Source organism: Paramormyrops kingsleyae, chromosome 2, assembly GCF_048594095.1.
Source record: "Paramormyrops kingsleyae isolate MSU_618 chromosome 2, PKINGS_0.4, whole genome shotgun sequence".
Classification (NCBI taxonomy): domain Eukaryota; kingdom Metazoa; phylum Chordata; class Actinopteri; order Osteoglossiformes; family Mormyridae; genus Paramormyrops; species Paramormyrops kingsleyae.
The window spans coordinates 27488414-27512708 of record NC_132798.1 but is presented as its reverse complement, the minus strand read 5'-3'; the positions used below and the strand labels follow the sequence as shown (position 1 = coordinate 27512708).

The window sequence follows — 24295 nt, the reverse complement described above, 5'->3', positions numbered from 1 at the left end:
AAACTATACTGTTGGCACAGTGCAGTCAGGCAGGTAAAGATCTCCTGACATCCGCCAAACTCAGACTCGTCCATCAGACTGCCAGACAGAGAAGCATGATTCGTCATTCCACAGAACATGTTTCTACCCTCCAGAGTCCAGTGACAGGGTGCTTTACACCACTCCATCCGCCGCTTGGCATTGTGCTTGGTGATGTGAGGCTTGCATGCAGCTCCTCGGCCATGGAAGCCCATTCCATGAAGCTCCCAGCACACATTTTTTTCTGCTGGGGTTAATGGAGAAAGTTTGGAACTCTGTAGTTATTGAGTCAACAGAGTGTTGGTGAATTTTACATACTATGCGCTTCAGCACTCGGTGACCCCGCTCTGTTACTTTACGTGGTCTGCCACTTCATAACTGGGTTTCTGTTCTTTCGAAACACTTAAACCTTGCAGTAATACCACTTACAGTGGACCATGGGATATCTAGCAGGGAACAAATTTCACAAACTTATTGCAAAGGTGGCATCCTATGACAGCACCACGCTTGAATTCACTGAGCTCTTCAGAATGACCCATTCTTTCACAAATGTTTGTAAACCTGACTGCATGGTTAGTTGCTACATTTTATACACCTGTGGCAATTGGTCTGAATGAAACACCTGAATTCAAAGATTTAAGTATCCCGATACTTTTGTCCATAAAGGGTATGATGCTTAAATTGAGAAATTTTCCATGATAACTGCATGATCTAGATCTCACAAATGCTTTGGATAATATAGAATTTGTGGAATATATAGAGGTGCCATCATTAAGCACAGAATAAAATATTCTGTCAAAAAAGGTATGTAGGGTACTTTAAGACACAACATTCCGCTTTGATGATATGCACTAGAAAGAGAATATTTTCTCTTGGAAATCTTTACCAACACATCTTCCAGCTATCCATCTTCTACCCACTTATCCAGCATTAGGATCAGATAATCCATGTCAGGAAGGACACTTTGAACTACTTCAGGTTTTACAACTACTTTAAAACTGAAAGGCTACTGTGCTTGGCTAAATAGCTCTTTTCTTGAGCTTTGACTGGTTTGTTTCATTAGTTGAAAGTCTCATCCAGCTGTTCTACATTAACATTAGTGACACACGCATGGTTATAGGAAACTGACTAATCAGCATGCAGCAAGAAGTCAAGCGCTTCAGTGAAATCCAGAATCCAGGTCCTTTTAATTGAAATGGTTGTTGACAAATCCTGTCCTAGCTCAGAGTGTCCTCCATGACATGGATTACCTGCTCACCCTGTCCAGTACATGGTTGTGGGGGAACCTGTAGCCTGTCACCAGCATCACAGAACAAAAGAGAGAGGTACACCCTGGATGGAGTCCTAGTCCGTCACAGGGAACAGACACACCCAATCACACTATATAGCAAATTAGCAAAACAAGTTCGAATGTGGGTTGTATGCCTTTGGATTGTGGGAGGAAATGCATGGAACACAGGGAGAGCATGCAGTCTCAGATGCGAGGGGGCTGGGAGTCACATCCCTTGCCCAAGTTGACTATAGAGCTGCTGTTGCGACCCACTGTACCCATTGCTGTTCACCGTTATGGTATTAAAACTCCAACACTGATCAGTTTTATAAAATATGACCATGCAACTGATTATTTAATATACATTTATCCAATTAGAAAGAGCTCATCAGATTCAGATTCAATGTAGTCCATTTGTGAGTGACATCAGAGTGTGTACCCAAGCTACTGAACTAGATTTGAAGCTAAACCTGAATATAGAGATACTGGCTAGTTAATTAAAAAAATAAAAACCTGTCCGAAATACCTTTGGTGTGACTCATAGCGAATGTCCAAATCCTAAATGCATTAACAGTGATAGCTGCAGATGGAATACATATTAAACACAAACTGAGATGTACTTTTGTTGTCTTGATGTTTTAAATTATATAAATTCCCATATGGAAAAGTAGTATGGCTTTCATTAGGGGCAGGTTTAGGGTCAAAGGATATCCAGGGCTTAGCCCAGAAAATATCACGCATTATAACAGTGGTGGGGGCTATAAGAGTGATTCTTTGGAAAACTACTTCACAAAAAGCAGCCTTACGCCCACCCATGGTGCCACCCATGGTCTGCAGCAAAGTAAGAATAAAGAATTGTTTTTTTTTTTTTTATTTTGTTACGATGGTAAATCTGCAATTATGGCTGTTAAAAGTGGTAACGAAAGCCTTGCCTATGCTTTTTAATGAAATGACCATACCCATGCTTCAGTCCACCCTTTCTTGCTTTATTTAATTCCAAAAATCCACGCTGTCATAGTCATATAACAAAATGGTGCTGTGATCCATGCAGACACCACATGCAGTCAATGCAACAATGTGTACACATCTGCAGGTTCTCAAAGTCACTATATGCAGACTCATGGAAAGTAAAATGACTTACTAACTGTACATAAAATATTTTAAGGATATATTCTTGTTTTTGGCAAGATATGCTGCTTTTTTCCTGAATTATTTTAGAATTAGCGTTTTGTGTGCATCACCATTGATTAAATTTCCCTGTAAGCTTTGTGAAGATTAATCTCATGTTTCACGCTACTGTTCCACGCTTGGCCTACTAATATGAGAATGCAAGGACGGCATTAGTAAGTTTATGAATACTCCTTATAGTTCACTAATGTCATTACCCTTCATAGTTTTTTGTTACTGTAACATAAACAGAAATACAGAGGCAACCCTATGTGCATCCATTCAACCATTTTCCAACCCGCTTATCCTTCTGAGTCGCGGGGGGTCCGGAGCCTATCCCGGAAGCAACGGGCACGAGGCAGGGAACAACCCTGGATAGGGGGCCAGCCCATCGCAGGGCACCAGCCCATCACAGGGCACACTCAGACAACATTCACACCTATGGGCAATATAGTAACTCCAATTAGCCTCAGCATGTCTTTGAACTGTGAAGGGGAATCTGGAGTCCCCAGAGGAAACCCCACGATGACACGGGGAGAACATGCAAACTCCACACACATGTAACCCAGGCAGAGACTCGAAACCCTATGTGCATTATTGACTTAAAGGAGTTTTTCTTCATAAACAGATTTACTTTTATTTAATAATATGAATTTTTGATAAAGTTAGAAATTACATCAAACTAGATATTTTGCAGGTACTTTTCCACCTGCGTACACCCTCAGCTAATCCTGTTCCGGCTAGCAGATCTCAATCCTCAATGCCCCTAGACATGACAGACTGTATGACAGAGTTTATTTGATTAAGACAATAGCTCCTATGATGAAGATCCACTAGATCCAGTATCCACCCAGTCCAACACCTACTGGACTGTGTCAACAGCACAACACCTACTGGACTGTGTCAACAGCCCAGCTCATTTTTAGCAAAGCAACAGGCAGGAGACTGAAACCATCAATAATACACTGTGAAGTTCAGTCAGTCAAACCCTGGCATAGAGGTAAAACTACAGCTATTTATAGTATTAAGTCAGCAGAACTTGGGGTCATTCTCCTCTTTTCTCCTAAATATAGTATTTCAGATATCGCTGTTTCTATCTGGCTTTGACAGAGCCTGACTGCATTACTCGTACTAGAGGGTGCTCTTTATCATCACCTGTAATATTCCAAAAACCAGTGTCAATGCCAGTCTTCAATAAATTGTTTAATCAAGGTGAGACTAGCACAAAAAGAAAGCCAGAGTATTCTCATTTTTTATGAATGATGGCCTGTACATTTCTATGATTTATTAAATGAAAACAATGATTAAAATAGAATTATTGAAAGGAAATATTATACAAACTGGTGCCTAGTTGTGTTTTGCTTTAGATTAGTGTATGCATTATAGAGGGCAACACTTTAAAATGGTTATGGTGTGACAAGTTGTGTATCCATTATGGGTAATGTGCAAATGCACACGCACTCTTACCATCTACTGGAGAGGACGCAAAATACTTGTTGGAGGACAAATGTGGCTTTCCCCTGAAATTACATATCTTCATTATTTCCCCCAACCCTGGTGCTCTCGTTTTAATTATAGCTTTAATTTTAACCGTGCCTCTCCTGCTCCTCCTTTGTTAATCATACTTGATCCTTTCATACTCCCCTTTTCTGTTGCTCTTTTTTATTTTAAACTGAGTATAATAATATGAATAGGGATGTGTATAAAGGTGTTTATGTGTAAATAATTAGACATTAGATAGCTCAGGTATCCTGCCAGGTCCCTTTCATACATTTTTTGCCTGTTGTACAAAATGTTTTGCTACACAGATCATATTTGCTGTGCTTTCTTTGTCATTTTATTATTAGAATTTACATTTTGTAGAGTGAGATATATTAATCATTAATTTTATGCCAATGATTTTAAATGACAATGTCTTTAAGTTTTACTTATCTGAAAGAATTCTCCAATCCATTGAGTTAATTTGTTTTATTCTCTTTTTCATGCAGCATTAAACACTAATATTTGAGTTCATAATAAAAAAAAATAGTTCACAGACTATAATTTGTTGTTTTAAAGTGGTAAAGTGTTTTTCTCAGATATAAAGTAGTCAGATGTATAACTTAATCTTAATTTCCCCCTTGTTCTGATTCACACGCTACCATAAAAGAGTTATAAAGTAGAGAGTGGATTGAAGCAGTGACCTGAGTCAGGGTTATGGTGCTTAAATCGCTACATTAAATGAATTACATAAATACATTCTAATCCATTCCAAGTCGGTTCACAGTGTCAGTGCAATTTGGTGACTGTTTTCCTTGGAATGGGAGGGGGTTCTTTTTCTTCATGGCATAAATTGAGAAAAAATCTCTTTCCCATAATGTCAGCCAGCTCTTTTGAATGGGAAACTTCCAGGGAAGATGCCAAAGTAATATTTTAAATCTCTTTTCTATGTTTCCTCTGGGTAAATTGTGCCAGCCGTCATAGACACAAAGCTAAAATGATGACTGGGACTCAAGAGGAACTTGTTTTACTTGGCTGTAACTAGCATAGCGTAAAACAAGCATTGTTCCTGTCAGTTAATTGTAGGATTTGAGGGATGAGGCTTTTAACAGGTTCTATAATACAGAATCTGATTCGACAGCTTTGCTCATTTATTCTAATGCACAGCTGAAGATGCACTAGATCTGACATTTATGCAAGTCCACTTTATTTGAAAGTTAGAGCAAATGTTTACCCTTTTTAACAAGCTTTTTTGTATTTTCAAGCACCATTTTCACTTTTATCCCCCCCACTGGATCTAATAAACATCTATTTTAAAATTGTATTTCATAAGTTTTATCTTAACCTGTTTACCAGTTGGTGTATTATGACATGACCAGGAAACTGCCATGATCATAACTGTACTTTTCTTGGCTACTTCTTTTAAATTGAATGAATTTTTAGCTCCTTCTCTGCCTTCTTTTGAAGAAGGCAGAGAAGACCAGCTCTGCCTGCCTGGTACAGAAAAAGGTACCTTAACATTTGTACTGCTTTATACTTGCATCCTGTTTTATGCACATAACTGTGATCTATCAGCAGTGCTGTACAAGACTGGCCATCACTTTTAGCTAATGTATATTTGTCCTTGCCTGACAGCGAGTCCCAGACAGCCCATGTTGAACAATGTACTACCAGCCTTTGCTGGAGAAGAGGACATTCCCAATCATTTTAGTTTTGTGAATGCTGCTTGGTCAAACATCGGCAAAACATATCAAAACCAACTGAACTTGTGACTAAATGCTTTAACCTTCAAGCTCCAGGAGTGATTTTCTGTCAAAACACAAATTCATACACATTTACATTTGCTTATGTAGTACAGGATCACAGAGAGCTGGGGCCCATCCTTTGATGCACAAGGCAGGGGAATCCACTGAAGAGTAATCTTGTCAATCACTAGGCAATTTACAAACACCATTTTGACCAGTTCTACCAGGAGGGATCCTACACAGAACACTCCACACAGACCTGGAAATTCAGTCCTAACCCTGGAAGTGTGAGACAGCAGTGGTGCCCAGCAGGCTGCCCTCTGTAACGACATAGACATCTATCCATACATCTTCCAACTGCTTATTCAGTCCAGGGTCATGTTGAGTCCTGGAGCCTATCATAGCCAGCACTTGGTGCAAGTCAGCAGAACATCCTGGACAAATTGCAAAACACCAAGAGAATTTAGAGATCCCTGTACATGTGAAAAATCTTTGGGCCACAGGAGGAAATGGCCACAGCAGAGGGGGACCATGCAAAATTACAACATGCAGTGGAATAGAAAAAGTCTGCCAACATTGCTGTCAGAGTAAACTGTAGAAGTTGCATATTCCTCTATAAGGTTGTCATTTCAAATGTAGAATATGGAAGTTTCATTACATCAGGAGTTGTACTCAATTTCAGGTAAACAAACACCATCGGAGGGATTTTCCTTGCATTGATCTTCCAAACTCTTTAACATAGACACAATTTCTTCTTTAGGGTCATACTGTTTTTGGTCTCTCTCATGCCCTCCAAGTAGGGATATACTAATTTTATACATTGCATAAGCTCATCGTGGACGTTATGTTACAGGAAGAATGATGTATGCATCTATATCAGCCTTGTGGTCTAAAATGACAAATTCCATTGTGGATAAATTAGAGATTTTTGCATTAAGCATTGTGAACTTTAATGGTGATTAGGCCTATGTTATATAATGCTGCACTTCTGTGTTTACTGTGAATGCTTCTTCTTTTCAAAGCAAAAAAGGTATTTTAAAACATCATAGTTGATATATAATGTATCTGTTATTTATTTGTTTTAAACTGAAGTCTGTGGAAGCCTGGAAAATCTAATGGAGAGATGGTAGTTAGATTGATATGAGGATTGAGCTTTATTTGTCTTCACACTTCCTGAGAAAAACTACCAGCAAACATGAGAGAGCGGAAAAGAGGGAAAGAGATCATTTTCCAACTAAAAAATATGATTAACAGAAATGGTTTCAATTTAAGAATTTCTTTGGTTTTATATCAGTTTAAGAGAATGACATTGAAGAGAATGCTTTCTGAGAACTGTAAAGCCCATGCATTCCTGGATAAGAGTTAAATCCATTGTAAGTGCTATCATATGAAACCCAGACTGATTAATTTTTAATATGTTTTTTCTAACACCTGGAATATTAAATTTAACTATAAAATTCTATCTTGACAGTGAAGCTGGAAAAAATGCCTGGGCAGTTTACATCATCATCTTGTTATGTCTGGTTTAGTCTAGCTCTGAGCACTTGATTTGGCCAGTTTGTAATGCACTGATGCAATTGGTATGTATCAGTGCTCTGTGGTACTTTTTCATATAAGCAAAACATTTCTGACTTCGTCATACTGACTTGGAGTCAGTTATACTTAGTGTTTACACTGAACATTGTGCAGATAATATACCATGTAGGATGGGCTTTGACAAACAGAAGATAGAGGCACAAAATAAGAACTGTATGAGATTAGTTACATTTCAATTTGCAGAGGCAGCAATTCTAGTGTATTTGAAGGGTGACGGATACCATTGCACAGCAGAAATTGAACTTCTTGATGAATTCCTACACATAGTTTTGTGTGCATATGTATAATAATTGCACTACCTTGAAATGATACAGCTTGTTTAAGAGTAGTATAGCAGTCTTACGACAGAGCAGGGGTTTGCTGTGCAGCCAGCAGAGACCAGTGTGCTTGTGCTCTATGTGTTAGTGTCAGCACATACTGTAGGTGCAGTTAATTCCTCATTGCTGAGTGGGCTTCTGGGGCTGGCTTGGAACTCCACAGCTGTCGGCCTCATATCAGGAAGCGTACATGGGACATTCACACACATTCACGTGGTACCTGGGAAGCATACAAGATCACACATCGAGCACAAAACGTGTCTCACTCCTCACGGATAGGGAGTGTCTTCTGTACTAGTTGGATGGGTTTTTTTTCCAATAGTGATGTAGAGTTGTGAATGAGAACAGGGATTTTTTTTTAAAGTCCAAACAGCTGGATACCTATTATCTACTGCTATCATATAGCTGCATTTTAGCATAAATGATCCCAACCAATGTTTCTGTGCTCTCTGAATAGCTTATAGTCCGACAGCATGCAATGGAAACATTAGGCCGTCACTCTGAACTGTAAAGGGCCTCACACAGTCATTCTTCCATGATATTTAGTTTCCCTTGTATTCATAGATAGCATGTACGTTTCAGGCAGGCAAGGACCAAGCTGTCTCAAATTCTTTGTGACCCATTCTGTTGGAATTAGGAAATGTCCATCTCTCAGTGGTGGGCTTGAACTTATTTTTCTGTTGATCAAAGACTGAAGCTGTGTGTCCTCTACTGCTCTTTCACAGTCTGGTAACCACTATTTTTAGTTTAAGTGAAAAATAAAGACTGAAATGGAGAGGAGGAATTTACAAGAACAAGGTAAAGCAGCAGAAAACAAAATTGCTGTACGATTTTTGTTTATGTCCCTGATGTGTCAAGAATTTTGTCAAGTCTGGCATTGTTAACCTTTTCGTAAACTACTTCTGTAATTAAAATGCAATGAATGGTATTTTCCCCTATACTTTGTGGTTTTGTTCATTTATCACAAGAAGAAAGGGGTCTTTGTTGAGAATAATGTACATTCTGTGGTGTCTTTGTGTTGAAATTGATAGGGTACCATCAGGTGCCTTGTAGAAACTTGGCATTTCTCTCATTTTTGTTTGTTTTGCATTTGAATGTGATACACCAATTTACACAGACATAATACATTGAGGTTGATAAATCTTTTCTAAACACAATACCTTATTATATTCTCCCTTATTTATTTGTTATTATCTTTTGTTTCTGCTTCCTATAGTTTGTAAAGTTTGCCTGCCTTCCATCAAAGTACATGGTAGCAGGATGGCCTGCTTGCGGGTGCCGAACAGCACCAGTCAGGGTGTCTGGTGTCAGGCTGCTTTTCCATACCTGTCCCGCACTGCACATGCAGAGCTTGCAGGCTGGTGGAACAAGCCGCACTGCATTATGTGATCCAAAGTATAATTTATCATATTGTATATTTACCAATAAGATTGGTAAGTGTAAGTGTGAAGTAAAGCGTGGGGGTTCATATCAGGGGCTTGGGTCTTGCTGGGTGGCAGTTCACCTCAGACTCTTGAGGGAATAGCTACTGTGACTGAACTCCTGGTCACTTAGTGTGATTTTTGCACTGCCTTTCTGGATTTTTGTGGCATTTTTGCATTTTTTCTTTACCTGAGACACTCGACAGCAGAGGCAGCATCAAATGCAAAACAAAGACCTCTCCTTAAGAATCTAATAAGCAGGGAAAAATCAATGTAGCATCACACTTTCTTCTTCTTCTTCTTTTTGTTGTTGTTGTTGTTGGTGGTAGTGGTGTTGTTGATGGTGTTGGTGGTAGTGGTGTTGTTGTTGGTGGTGGTGGTAGTGGTGTTGTTGATGGTGGTAGTGGTGTTGGTGTTGTTGGTGGTAGTGGTGTTGGTGTTGGTGGTAGTGGTGTTGTTGTTGATGGTATTGTTGTTGTTGGTGGTGGTGTTGGTGGTAGTGGTGTTGTTGGTGGTAGTAGTGTTGTTGGTGTTGGTGGTGTTGTTGTTGATGGTGGTGGTGTTGGTGGTAGTGGTGGTGTTGTTGTTGTTGGTGGTAGTGGTGTTGTTGGTGGAGGTAGTGATGTTGGTGGTGGTGTTGTTGTTGGTAGTGGTGTTGTTCTAGTATATACTGTTTGTAATAGGGTGACATCCTGGTTCACTGGGTAGCACTGTTGCCTTACACCTTAGGGGTTGAGTGTTCAAATCCTGTTTCTGCTCTTTGGAGTTTGCATTTTCTCATGTATCATGTTGGTTCCCACCCTCAGTCTAAAGACATGAGGGTAGACTAACTGGAGTTTCTAAATTTCCCATTGAGAGACTGAGTGTGTGCATGTATGCACCCTGTGCTGGGCTGGCATCCCATCCAGGGTGCATCCCAACCCTGTGCCCTATGCTGCTTGCCACAGGGTTCAGGGTCCCCTGTGATCCTGAATTAGATAAGTGTTTCGGAGGTGGCTGGGTGGATATTGTATGTAACACCTTATCTAAAAACAATGGTGTAACTTCAAGGTGAGCACCTCTTCTTACTGACAGAGCAGCAGTTTTACTTTTCCTTTGGGATTTGCATTTGCGGTCTATTATGTCATTTTTAACCATTAACCTTAACCATTTTCTTTAGCCGTTGTAAAAAAAAAACGTTTAATGTGGCCTTATATTTACATTACATATGATGTGGGTGGGTTGGTTTATTATTAATATTGATATATTTTAAAGCGGCACAGTGGCACAGTCCCTCAGTGAGCAGTGAGCCGCCCTGGGACCAGGCCACATACTCTGACCTTGGAGCGTGTTCACCCTGCTTTTCTCCTCAGTGAGGGAATGTCAGTATGTGTTCATGCCTAGTGATGTCAAGCAAGCCCGTTCAGGGCGTTCCTAAGCTTTCCATGATTGGACGGGTATCCTTGTGACACAGTCCTTAGCTTTCCATGATTGGACGGGTATCCTTGTGACACAGTCCTTAGCTTTCCATGATTGGACGGGTATCCTTGTGACACAGTCATTCTAAATGCACCATCATAGGACTAATAGTAACAGTGAGAACCTCACATTATAGGGAAATGCTTTCAATGCAGTTACCTTGGCCCCTTAAACAAAAAAAAAGATATCTGATCGGTCAGGGTGCTTCCCAAACCAACGACTGCCTTGATCTACACGCGTGGGGCACGGTAACCTGCCCCAGAGTAAATAGATATTCTTGGCCTAGTAATCCTTCCAGGCCGAGCTTCTGCTGAGCTTTTTTCCAAAATTTTGCCTTTCAAATCCAACTCCCGAGATGTTTTGCTGATTAAATTTTCATCACAGCTGCTCTGGTTTGTGAAAGAAAATGCAAGAGAGATGAACGCAGCTGAATTTGGGAAGCGGGGCGGTGGTGGTGTTCAAGGGTAGCAGGTGTAAATGTATGTCTCTTCTGCTCATGGTAACATGGAAGGAATCTTGCAGACCAGTACTGGGCAGGAAGATTATTACAGCTTGATAAGGCTACTCAATAACAGGGATTCAGCTGTGTACAGTATCAACTTTACCGTCAGTTCCCATTAATTTACTTTAAGATCTAATAACTGGAATTGCTTTCATTCAGCATACAGATATGATTCAAGCTCTGAACAAGGTGCTTTCTGTTTATATTTATATATATATAATATATATTTGCAGAGACTCATATACTATATAATGTTTTTTTATGGATTAGCATTGTGTATAAAGCACCTTGTTACGTGGCTGAACAGAAACCATACACTTGAGATTTAAGCTCTCAAACACAGAGTGTAACATCTCCTATATCATGCATAATTCATTTAATACAGGTTAGATCACTGGTGCTTTGTTTTAGCCTTGTCTCTTTTCAGCTGAGGCCTTCCGCAGAAATAGACTGTGAATTCATTTGGAAAGGATATATGCGTTGTTTTGCTTTCTTGAGATCCCCTTTCTCCAAAGGGAGAAGCTGCTGCGTCCAGCATCAGTCTGTGCAGTGCTGTGTGTGGTTTTCTCCAGCGGCTTCTGACGCTCTTAGGTTACTGGAAGTGAAACATTAGTTTCAGATTGATGGACCTGGGGGGGGGGGGGGCGGGAGGGGGGGGGGGGGTTACCTTACCACAACATGTTGGCATATCAAACACTGTAAAATGCCAAGCCAGTATTCCACTGTCCTCCCTCAGGAAAAAAAATTCTCTGCAGCTACCTGGTTTTCTCATTAATTCAGACTGAATGGTCCCTGCAATATTATTATTATTGTAAATGTCATACAGCCCTTAACATTTTATCATCGTTGATTATACTTTTAATGTATTAGGTACACCTGCTCATTAACATAAACTGTCTGCTCCTACAAACAATGAAAACACCTTGGTAATGAGAAAGGTCAGAGGAGAATGGCCAGACTCGTTACAGCTAACAGGATGAGCACAAGTGCAAAAAGAACAGCTCAGTACAACATTGGTGTGCAGAAGGGCCATCTTTAAATCTCTAACTTGGAACCATTGAAGTTTGGAGTTCTGGAGACAAAAGGGGGCACTACCTGGTACTAAGTAGAGTACCTAACAAAGTGGCCCCAGATGTATAAATGTACTTTCTGTGGTGTCAATGTAGAAATGTAACCTGTATCATGTCTGTGGAAGATCTATCAGTATAAGCCATCGAATATTTTATTAAAAAGTTTAACAACTGTTTATTTTTCCTCATTTTGTTTAATTCTGATACTTTAGAGCTTTTTGATGGAAGCACTCAGGATGCCCTGATAAGGACAATTCAGTATCAAGAATTAGAAGCAGAATCAGAATCGCTATTATCCAGCATACACATTTTTCCTGGTGGTACCATGAAGAAAGATACACACTTACAGGTGCCTATACACATGGCAATTTCGAGCAAATTAAAGGAATAGATAAATTAATATGAATAACTAGAATATAATCTTCAGTGGCTGCGTGGGGCTGTATAAGTATGTGTCTGTTCAGGTAATTGCAGTGAAATGTGGGGAATGAATTTTTTTTCTTTGCTACCTGCGGTGAAGAGAAGGTGCTATATCTCAAAGGATTTTTTTTTTTAAATAAACAAAAAACATTTCTAAGCTCTGGGAGGTATGTGTCATTCACGTGCCAAACTTCAATTAAATTAAAAATGGTAATGCAATGGCCATTTGAGTTAAATTCTCCATGTATGGTGTCAACATAGCAAGCTTGCAGGTACAAAGACAATATAATACATTGTTTTGGAATTCACTTATCAATCCAGTGCTGATTTTGGAGTATATGCATTATATTTGTGTAATCTTGATCTAATTTAACCAGAAGTCCACAAAGAAATGTGATCAATTGTTTTTTAATTGCTTCTTTAAGTAAAAACATAGAGAATTTGCCTTGTATTCCTTTCATAATATATTGCTTTATCGTTAACCAAAGTAAGCTAAAATAATATTTGGCACTCAGTACAGAAGTGTGTACAATTTGTTGTTTTGTACATCCCCATAAGTCTTTTCAGGTTTATGGCCTTGCTACATATTGAAGTATTCCATAACAATGGGGCCTTGATTAGCTACATATATTCTATATAACAATACTTTGTTTTATTTTTCTGACAAACATTATACCCGTTGCTATGGAAACCAATGATCGGTGAAATGTCTCATTCTGTACAAGGGGAGATTTTCGTTATTAAAAAAAATGCTATAGCACATTTTGCAGGCCTTGTTTTATGTGTGTACGGTTGAAGTATAATGTATGACCTATTTTGCCAGGTTAGCATATGTCAGATTTATAATTTTCTCTAATTTCTTGGAAAAGAAACTGATTTCTCCCAAATTTGGAGCCGATTTTACCTGATTTTGTTCACATCTCTCCATCTGCAGGTTAGCACTGTATGTGTATGAGTATCTGCTTCATGTGGGGGCTCAGAAATCTGCACAGACCTTCCTGTCAGAGGTAAGCATCCATCCTGGGTATATTTATAGATTCAGGAGTGAAATGCTAAGAGCAGATTTTTCCTTGCAAGCAATGGACTGCACTTTAGAGCTCCCTGCTAATTTAATTATACATAAGCAAAATGCTGAGCTGGCAGGACACATTAGATGTTTAGTGTTCATTTAAAAGGACGGAGCAAGAGTTAGAGTACAGCAGTACCTATATAGGAATAACATAACCAGATGAAGTCTTTCAGGGAGATTCTATATTAAGGTATTTGAAATGTCCTCTTAGTATTTTGCATTCATCATCAACACCAAGGCTGTCGGCTTGGTTTCAACACCGGTAGGGACCTATTCACCCCCGAACCCTAAACACACATTTAGAGATCACTAGTCATTGTTGACACACCACAGCACACAGTGCACAACAACAAAATGTGTCCTCTGCATTTAATGTGACATCGTGACATAGCAGGGGGCAGCTAATTCCACACCCGGGGAGCAGTGCTTGGGGGCGGTACCTTGCTCAGGGTACCTCAGTGGTGTCTTGCTGGTCGGGGATTCAAACCAGCAATATTTCAATTACAAGTGCACTTCCCTAATCATTAAGCCTCCACTGCACACATGGTCCTCTAACAATATTGGTAGGGACACGTCCCTACTGTCCATACCCAAATCTATGCCCTTGATCAACTTTCATACCCAACTTTGTCATGGGTTTGCATGTTGGATACATTGATACTGCCATCTCTAAGCATGTCGACTGTGAGTTTAATGCTTTATCACGATGTGTTCTGTCCACATTTCCAAGTGTAAGAAGATCTTGTTAGGGGCAATCAAACAGTCCATTCTGCTTGATGCAGTCACTGGCCTCAAGGTCTCATACATTAACATTTCCACAAGAAGTTTTGCAAACAAAATAGCTTTTCTATTATTATTATTATTATTATTATTATTATTATTATTATTATTATTGTTGTTGTTGTCTTAATATGTTCTGTTTCCTTTCTGAAGTTATATACTTATATTTATTTTTTGTGTTTTTTTTTTTAATCCCAATATTTCGGACTGTAAGACAATAGGTTGTCTGTAAAAGGCACCAGATAAAGGAGCGCTTTAATAGAACAACTTGCATGACTTTGCCCTGCTGCTCGTGCAGTGCTCTGTGATGGTATTCAAGGATTAGCTTCAGTTCGCAGTACAACTTAAAACTGTCACTTCATTGAAGATCAAAAGATGGAAGTAAGATTATCATGTTTTATTCTGAAGTACATTAACTGAAATCTTGGGTAAACACAGGCACACATTAAGAATTAAATCTGGAGTAAATATTTCCATTTCTTTCATTGGCAGCTTTTATTTATATAATTTTAAATATCCTGTTTGAACTGTATTTAGAAAGGTAACCTTAAAGCAGATAAAGTGAGATGATATTGCAGTGTTTAAACATTGAAGATTCCAGAACCATTAAACCCTTTTACTTCTACAGGCTGCATAAGAGTATTACTACATACTACAGGTCTCAGTCATGGCTGAATTTAAGTGATGCCAATTAGACATTCTGAAGCAATACAACTGAACTGAATATATGGTTTCCATGTCTTTTTCATTCACGTCAAAAACACACACAGGAAACTGACATGACAGCAGGAAATCAAAACCCTCGAAACTTGCTAGAGCAAGCACTCAGAAAAACGTAAGCTTTGTGTGCAGCATATTTAACATTGTGTACTCACTCTAATTTTGCGGGGGTGGCAGTAACTCCTGTCAGATTTTATAAGGCTGGTTTGAACATTTATGGTGGCCATCTTATGAGTCATGCTCTTTATCTTATCAAAAAAGAGCACTGTTTTGATTTTCATAAAAATTATCTGATCGAATTTTTCCCATAAGAAATAATGGAAAACCAATTAATTGGTTCCCGGGCCCCCAAAATTACACCTAAATATGTTTTTTTTAAGCATCTAAACACAAAATGAACAGGATAAAACATGAAGAGCATTTTTTTTTTCCTAATGGCTTCCAAAACGATAAAGATCTTATCCCAACATTACCCCTGTCCTACCCCGATCGTCCGCTCCTTCCGTGTGTCACGCCCCCTCGTTAACCTCGTGTGGGATCCCCATGTGATCAGCTGTTTCTGGTTGTTGTCATTAGTCCTCTGTGTTAAGTCCGCGTTTTAGTTTGTTTCCCCAGTCCGGTCATTGGGTGCGTTTGACTTGCTTACAGCGCTGGCTTAAAGCAACGCATTCTGAAATTTCTGATCCTGACGCAATGCATTACGGTTAGATGCATTGTGACCTCTCACCCGGCTGCACAAACTGGAACCGCCTCCGTGACGACACACCTTTGCTTTTATTGGCTGAAGAGTTTAGTTACACGCATGACGTTTGTATACGTAATCTGCTATTTCTCCCGAATATCACGTAAAGTAGTGAGAACTGGTTTTCAGTTAATTTACCTGGTAAAATAAAGTTTAAATAAATGACATAAATGCTCTAATAGTACACGTAAGTTAGTGGTTTATTTATTGTTAGTTATTGTAATGTTGCGCTGCTTTATTTGGTTAATCGTCCAGTCTGTGAAGAAGGCATTCAAGTAAGAATTGCATTGTAGTATGACTTTTCCTGGCGCGTACAATTTATATTAGGTCAGCGTTCACGGTTTGACTTCTGATATTCAGATCGAGTTCTAGGTCAAACTGGTTTGTTCGACTTTCAAGAAATTCGAGTTCTAGTGAGTTCGAGAACCAAAGTACCACTGTGTGTGTGTGTGTGTGTGTGTGTGTGTGTGTGTGTGTGTGTGTGTGTGTGTGTGTGTATATATATATATATATATATATATATATATATATATATATATATATATATATATATATATAAAAAAAATAAAAAAATCTAGCAGTCAAAAGGTATAGTTGACTGAGTCAGCTGAAATATCTTGGCTGAAATACCAACATGGTTGGTGCATGGTGGTGAGTATGGTGATATGGATATGCCATAAATAAATAAATAGTGCCATACTCTCCTTTTGTAGAGCTACGAAGGGAGAGTATGACAGTCACAGGAAGGAGAGTCACAAGACCAGGGTTAGTTTTTGTATCGATTCTGTATTGTTCTCAAAAATACTTTTTGTGTGTTGCATTTTATTTTAATTGATCTGATTTTTGGATGCTGAAAAGTCAAAGCCCCTGTCTAAGTTTTAATCATTTAATTAATTAACAATTTGTCATAACATAATATCACTGATACTTATGTATATCACTGATATCCAGATATCTTCAGTACAATTCTTCCAATGATTTATAAAACATTTCCCTAGCCAAAGAGAACCTTATTTGTTCAGGTTTTGAAATGCTTCACTTTTTCCTGCACTTATGTGTAGTTTGTCTGGTTATCTGCCTTGTGGCCAAAAACTTTCCTGCTTTTGTGCTGAATATTTAACAGATTTAAACTCTTAAGTCAGTCTCTGTTTCTCATCTCCACTTGATATAGCTTCCATAGATGAAAGCTGAAAGATAGTACCTTAAAAACCTCCATGTAAAACTGTAAAATGTGGACATGTGCAGAGTAGGATTTTAATATAATATAATATTGCTGCAGCTTAATTAAGTTTTATATTTCCTCACATACGGAGGAGGAGGTGAAAAGGTAGCTAATTAACTGATAATTTATTGTTATATGGACACACTATGAGGGAATGTCACATCAAATAAATGTAGTTTAAAGTATAAATGTATTTAATAGGTATCTGGAGGACTTTCAGTAACATTGGAGAATTTAGTTCTCACTTTTAAGCTTGCTATTACGATTAAGTTTTATTGAAGGCAATTGATTTCTCTGAATAAGGTTATGGTTGGCTCTGTGGCTCGGTGAGTAACAGGGTTGTCTCACACCTGCATCATTGGAAGTTTGGATGTGCTCTGTGTGTGTGTGGAGTCTGTATGTTCTCACGTTATGCAGGAATCCTCTGAGTACTCCCGTTTCATCCACATTCAAAGACATGTGGTTAGGTTAGTTTCTGTTTCTGAATTGTGTGTGTGTGTTCATGTAAATACTAAGTTTTGGGGACCAAATGTTCCCACAATGTGATAAAAACCTGTTATTTTGACCATGTAGGGACATTTTTCCAATCCCCACAAGGGAATGCAAAGAAAAAACTAAAATAGTCCAAAGACTTGGTTACTTATAATTATGGTTAGGCTGGGTAGGGGTTCAGGTTGTTATAGCTGGGATTTGGGTTATGCCCATAGAAATGAATGGAGAGTAGGCTTGGGTGGTATCTAGTTTTTGATACCGTCATACCTTATAGACATGTCATATGATGGCATTAAAAAAGCAATATAAATAAATAAATCATATAGGCTTCTGTAAACTTCAGAATCTGAGTCTAAGCAGGATCATCTGTATGGAAATTGAGTGCTAGGGAAACAAGGAGACAAGTTCTTGTTGGAGAGTTAAAAATATCACACTTCGTTTGTCGACATCATTCCTCTTCTTTTTAGTTGCTGCACACATCATATAACCACCTCCTAGGGTGAATGTAAAACTTAGTTAACCAATCTAATAGCAGCGTGAATGTAAATGCATGAGAACTTGGGCAAGATTGCTGCGAATTATATTAAATATTAGTCCTAATTGCAAAAGGTAATCATAAGCAAATTATTTTCTACTTCCAAATAAATCTCCTGTTTGTAATAAATTAATTTCATTTTAAATTTCAATTTTCCATCAGTTAAAAAAAACAAAAACCTCTGACCTGGTGATACATTACTTTACATTGCTTTAATGCAGCATCTTCGTATCATATCTGCATTTCTGACAATATTAATCAATCAATCAAGTGGTTTCTTTGTCACATACACAGTTGTACACATACAACATGTAGTGAAATGTAACAAATCGGAGCGATCAGGAAGACGCCTGACCTCGGCCGCACCATCATGACCAGAGTACTCCAGTTTCTTCCACATTCAAAGACATGTGGTTAGGTTAGTTGCTGTTAAAAGTAGATGCTATTAAAAAATATCCTCAGGATTTCCAAATACTGATGTAAGATAATAACATCATACTGCCAAAGCCTAATGGAGACTATGTACAATGATAGCAGTATATGAACTGTGTGTAAGTGTAAGTATGCATGTATGTGTCCTGCCATGGACTGGCATCCCATCCTGGGTTCACCCTATCCTTGTGTCCTGTGGTGCTGGGCATAGGCTCCAGGCCCCACTGTAACCAGGATAAGTGGTTATAAGACTGATAGGTGGATTTCTGTGAAATCATACTCCTGTCCGTGACTGAATACACATACGCACAGAAGACCGTATAACTGTGGGTGTTCTTTTTCAAAACTGCCTCCCACCAGCTTTAGTAAATGTAACCCTCACTCTGTTCAGTCATACTTGTGAGTAGGTTTTCTTTTTTTTTTTTAATCTGCTCATGTCAGTGGCTTCATAGTGCCTTGATATCTTGACTTAATGATACATGGTTAAACAGACACTCTGGAAAAACCTATTCTATTTATACCTGTCCTTTATAATTTATTTCCAAATGTTGCCTTGAAATTTTGCCCTGTTGCACTTACCCAGGTTCATGCAATCTTTACACCATTCTTATACCTTTCTCTTTTTCTCTAAGATACGATGGGAAAAGAATATCACATTAGGGGAACCTCCAGGATTTCTGCACTCTTGGTGGTGGTGAGTTCTTTTATTTCTTTAAATATTGGGACATGTATGCCAGCTAAATATTTAAAACCCTTATGTTTGTTTGTTGTGATTATTTATCCTCTGTTGCTGCATGAGGCTGAAAATGAAGGGCTATTTTTTTTTCAGAACGCGCAAGTTCTTTCCGAAATATTTTCTTGAGTATTTACTGTAAAATTGAATCCGATTTCAATTTTAAAGGCCGGGGGCCTAGACTCACTAGAGCCCTGGGGAGTTGTACTTTTCTCATTGAAGCAGGTCTATGTGCTTATAGTTGCTCACAGCGGTTGTCATGTATCATGTTGCAGTGTATTCTGGGATTTGTACTGCGCCGCACCTGAAAGGAGGGAGACGTGTGAGCACTCCAGTGAAGCCAAGGCTTTCCATGACTATGTAAGAGCAGTTGTTTTACAGCTTAATTGTTTGTTTTAATTTTTTCTGTACTTATTTAGCAAATAATAGCTTTCATTTGCAATGCAAAAACTGACTGAAGTGATATTAGCAGTGCTGTTGCCAACATTGTACACATTGCCCACAGATTTGTTGTGTGAGGGAGTTATCATACAGAGTGAATGAATCTGCAAATTTAGGGTTTTCATGGTAACGATATCAAGATGGTTTAGTCAATATGTATCTTTTAAACATAGAATTATTTAGGCTTTTTAGGTGTTGTTGGGTGTGTGTGTGTGTGTGTGTCTATTAGGTTTATATTACATTGTGAGAACATCCTGTTATTTTGATGTTTTCAGGTCCAGTGCAATCAAAAAACTAAAATTTCCACATACACACAGATCAGAGATTACACATACACACAGGTTTGTAATTCAGGCACCCACAAAGATCTGTGAATGCAATCAAAAAAGCCATAATGCTAAAAGTCTCATATTTAGTTCGGCTACTTATGGTTAACGTTAGGGCTGTGTAGGGGTTAAGGTCATCAAGTTGGGATTAGAGTTTTCCCCATAGAAATGAATGGAGAGTTGCCACCAAGATATAATTACAAACCTGTGTGTGTGTATGTGTGTGTGTGATATTTAGTATAAACGTAATCATTTTAAGGTTCAGTTATTAGTATAATTATGCAAGCTCAATACCCTAATGTCCTAAATAAACGAATGTAGTCAGAGTAAAATTGGTTTCTGAAATGCAGCCTCCCCGCTGAAAGGGACGGAACTGTGAATAAATTCCACCACAGCCATCACCTTGAGCAGAAGGGCGCCATGACCTCTGAGTGCTGTTGAGTCCGCTTTGTGCCAAGAGGCGGTTCACCATGGTGACTTGGCTCAGGAAGAAGTGCAAATGAGAAGCAAGGGCCTCTGGGAAGGGCTGTCCTCTGTGTTCGTCTGGGGACCTCGGCATAGGGAGGGTGGGCTGGGGGGGAGGAGCAGATTCCAGTCCTATGGGGTAAAGGGGTTGTCTTGCTTTCAGGCGCCCCATAATCTTAATTAATAATCACACCCAGTACATGTTAGGCTGTCCCATGATAGAACTGTGAAAATATTGCTTTCCAGTGCCCTTAAATGCACCCAGCCGTGTCAAGAATACAGCATTATCAGGTCTGACTTATATCGAAACAGAAACATGAAGCTGGAGGTGCCGTGCCATTTGTCTTTATTCTTCAATGGATCGTAATCTGCAAATTCATACTACACCTTGGATCAGATTTAATTAAAAATACAATTCAGGCCATGCTTTGAAATCTAATTATAATTCCACTGATATTTTCTGCTCAATTAAGCGGTAAGGAAGTCATTACACCCGGCATATAAATTCATACTTCATACTATCATTTATTAAAATTTGTAATATCAACTTATTGAATCCATGCATTATTGTTGTCATTATTATTATTATCATCATCATCATCATAATCATTATTAATATTATTACTATTATCATTAATATTATTATTAATAACAATAATAAAATACATAAATAATAATAATGATGATAATTAATAATAATACTTTGAATTGTTGCTGAATTGAGTAGTATGACATATGGAACACGGTTTTGTATGTTTATTCCATTGATGTACAGCATATAGTTTTAAATCACACTTACTGGATTATTATCTTATGCTAAAGTAGATTCAGAATAAAGCATCTGTTCTGGGATTTTTGTTGCTAAAATATGAGGAATCCGCAGAATGTTCTGTTTTACTGCAAATGTTTATTTGATGGAATGGTCAGGTGAAATAATCATTAAGAGCAGAGAGCAGGTTCCTGGTGCTTCCTGCGGTTTAGGGCTGGCTGATCCACCTTCAGGGACACCAGCCGGAACAGAGGGACACTGATAGCAGTGGAGTCATTGACCCTGATGTAACGGAGGCTGAGGCAGGCATTGCAGGATCACCAGACTGGCTGTAGGTAAAATATCTGACAAATGAACTGTGAACTTTGGGAATATTGATTTACTTAATATTCTCCAAAGAAGCAATTTCTTAAACTCTTATAGTTAATGCCACATTTCCAAAGGCTAGCAGTTATAAACAATGATTTTTTTTCAAAAATATTTACAAAGCTTTAATTAACCAGTAAAATGCACCAAGAAGCAGCCTTGCATAATGACTATATTTATTCTATCCAGATGAATGTCAGCTGTCATTTTGAGTTGCCTCAGCTTGCTTTGACATTTTCCATAACTTTGATGATGCAGGCTTTCTGGAAGATGAGTTTATATAGCAGTGTAATCAAAGCGAACAACTGATAATGGTGATGGCAGGAAAGAGAAGGAGCTGTTTATGAGAGGCCAGAGGTCGTCCACCCACTGGAGCAGCGCTGGCTGGCCTGAGAGGATCTTTTCTATTGCCAATTAGCTGCATTTCCTTGGAGAGCATTTGGAGTTCTGAAGAAAGGGCCAAATTGTAGACTAAAGGCACAAATTATAACTTTGCAGTTCCAGGCACTCGCTTTAATGGACGTTATGGACGTTCATCCTGCAGTACAGGACTGATAATGACTAACATGATATCAACAGCAATGCAATAGATATTGATGAAATTACATTTTTTGTTTCCTGGTGTCATGCTTTGTTATACACACAAATAAAATGTAAATGTTAAGAACTGCCATCGACTTACTAGTCATTTCGCAAAGTACTATGAAGTACCATGAATCTTCTGTCTGTTATGCCGTGGCTACTGATCATATGCAGTTCATGTCAATGGACGTTATATTTCACTTTATTTAATTTGGAAATATTATTGAAACTGCATGTAAAAATGTGTTGTTTTGTGTATTGTGCATTTTGTGTAATAACTGAAACTTAAGTAGGCGAAAATGAATGCAAATAAAAAAATGACAAATAAGTCAGAGACAGTGAATAGAGGTGCTGGTTTCCATTTGCAGCATAGGAACAAGAGGCCTGTAGGAGTGCAAATAAATGCAGTAATGAAGGAAGTGCAGGGCACATAAATAACATTCCAAAGCACTGCATTAAAATCAAAGAGTTTTTTTTCTCTCTCTAAGAACCATGCTGCCTGTTAGGACGTATCATGGGCAAAATAAAAGGAAACCTAAGAATATATGCATTTCAAAGGAATTAATAATGAGTAGAGCCACCATTTGCTGTTATGCAAGTTCTGAAATGTGTGCAACTTGATACTGAACTATCCTTCAGGAAGGATAGCCTCCAGTTATTGAGGGGGGTGGTGGTGAAGGATTTGGGAACCTACTTTATACTTTTTGGGGAAGCCATGTCAGACATTTCACTTCTTCCTGGTGGGAAATACAACACAGTTTGTTTAGCAGAGTGTGTAGTGATGTTCACTTGGAATACGGAGATGTTATAAGGAAACTGTGTTTTCACCATAGGGTGCATCTAGTCCTGTAAAATGTATTCATGTTACTCATCCATTATACAACTAGGCAGAGAAATCATCGGACCCACTGGTTCCTGTATGATGACTGCTCATGCCATTAAAAACCCACCACAATGTTTAACAGCTGGCAGTAGTCATTGTGGGTTGAAGGAACATTTTTGAGAATATCACAGAGCTGCTGGTTTATTTCTGTATTGTGTGGTTTGAGACTATTTTATGGTGTTTAACAACATTCCTAAGTAGCTGTTTTTTGCACTGTGATTTTGTTAATTCTGTGAGTTTGTGTATGTGTGTTTATGTGTTGTTTCCAATATTTTGTTCACTTGTGTATATATCATGTTGCAAAATCAGAGGAGGAAAAATTAGACATCTTGGGTTGAAGTGTAAAGCTTTATATGACTCCAAATGTCTGCCTTTGTCTCCCATGTGGATGACCTTTTATCAGAATATCAATCTCTCTCTCTCTCTGTCACACACACACACACACACACACACACACACACACACTCTCTTTCAATAATCCCTATGGAAGGATGGTGAATGGACATGTATCCAGAGAACAGGTCATGTCATATGTCACCAGACAAGGCCAAACTGCTTCCAATTCCTCAGGCTTTATGGAAAGATCACACAGTTGGGTAAACATATCTTTATGGGGACTGCTCATTCATTTCTATGGGGAAAATGCTAACGCTAACTATGACAACCTTAACCCCTACCGAGCCCTAACCATAACCATAGGTAACCAAGCAAAATACATGAGTTTTTGCATTTTTAGTTTTTTTCATTGCAGTCACAGATTTTTATTCAAATTTTTATAAAAAAAAATGGGTATTCATCACGTTATGGGGACATTGTGTCCCCATAGGGTAAGGTATACCTGCTCCAGAATTCTCTCCTCATCTTGTGCTTTTCTTTCGCCTCCTTGCCGAACTTGAATTTCCAAAATCCACTTCAGATGAAATTGTTTTTTTTTTCCAAGATTATTTTTATACAGATTACAAATGATCTGAAGCTGATTGAATTTATGTGAAGTCACTATGTAAACACAGGGGAATAATTTTACTTGGAAATTAGGTTTTCTTAAAAATGCATAATGTAGCAAAATGTCTTGCTGATCCGTCTGTGGAAATGGAATTAAACTTTTTTTTTTTGTATGAAAATACTTGCCGTACATGGGTATATCTGTGAGGCAAATGTAATCTGAATAAGTTCTGTATCCTAGTAATTCTGAGTGCTGCAGGGCATATTAATTAGCCACTATGTTGTTCATAGATATTGAATTTGTTAACCTGCTTGCATGTCTTTTCCTTTAGT

General features: G+C 38.5%; 1 protein-coding gene across 4 annotated transcripts in view; it reads left to right on the top strand.

Annotated features, from left to right (window-relative positions):
* ssbp2a (single stranded DNA binding protein 2a) overlaps positions 1-24295 on the top strand; it is a 97110-nt gene that overhangs the window by 22249 nt on the left and 50566 nt on the right. For all 4 annotated transcript variants that reach the window (XM_023824068.2, XM_023824069.2, XM_023824070.2 and 1 more), the window contains exons 2-4: positions 13398-13470; positions 19088-19149; positions 19464-19548. In XM_023824068.2, the coding sequence (XP_023679836.1) occupies positions 13398-13470; positions 19088-19149; positions 19464-19548 (220 nt within the window). The remainder of the gene's footprint in view (positions 1-13397; positions 13471-19087; positions 19150-19463; positions 19549-24295) is intronic.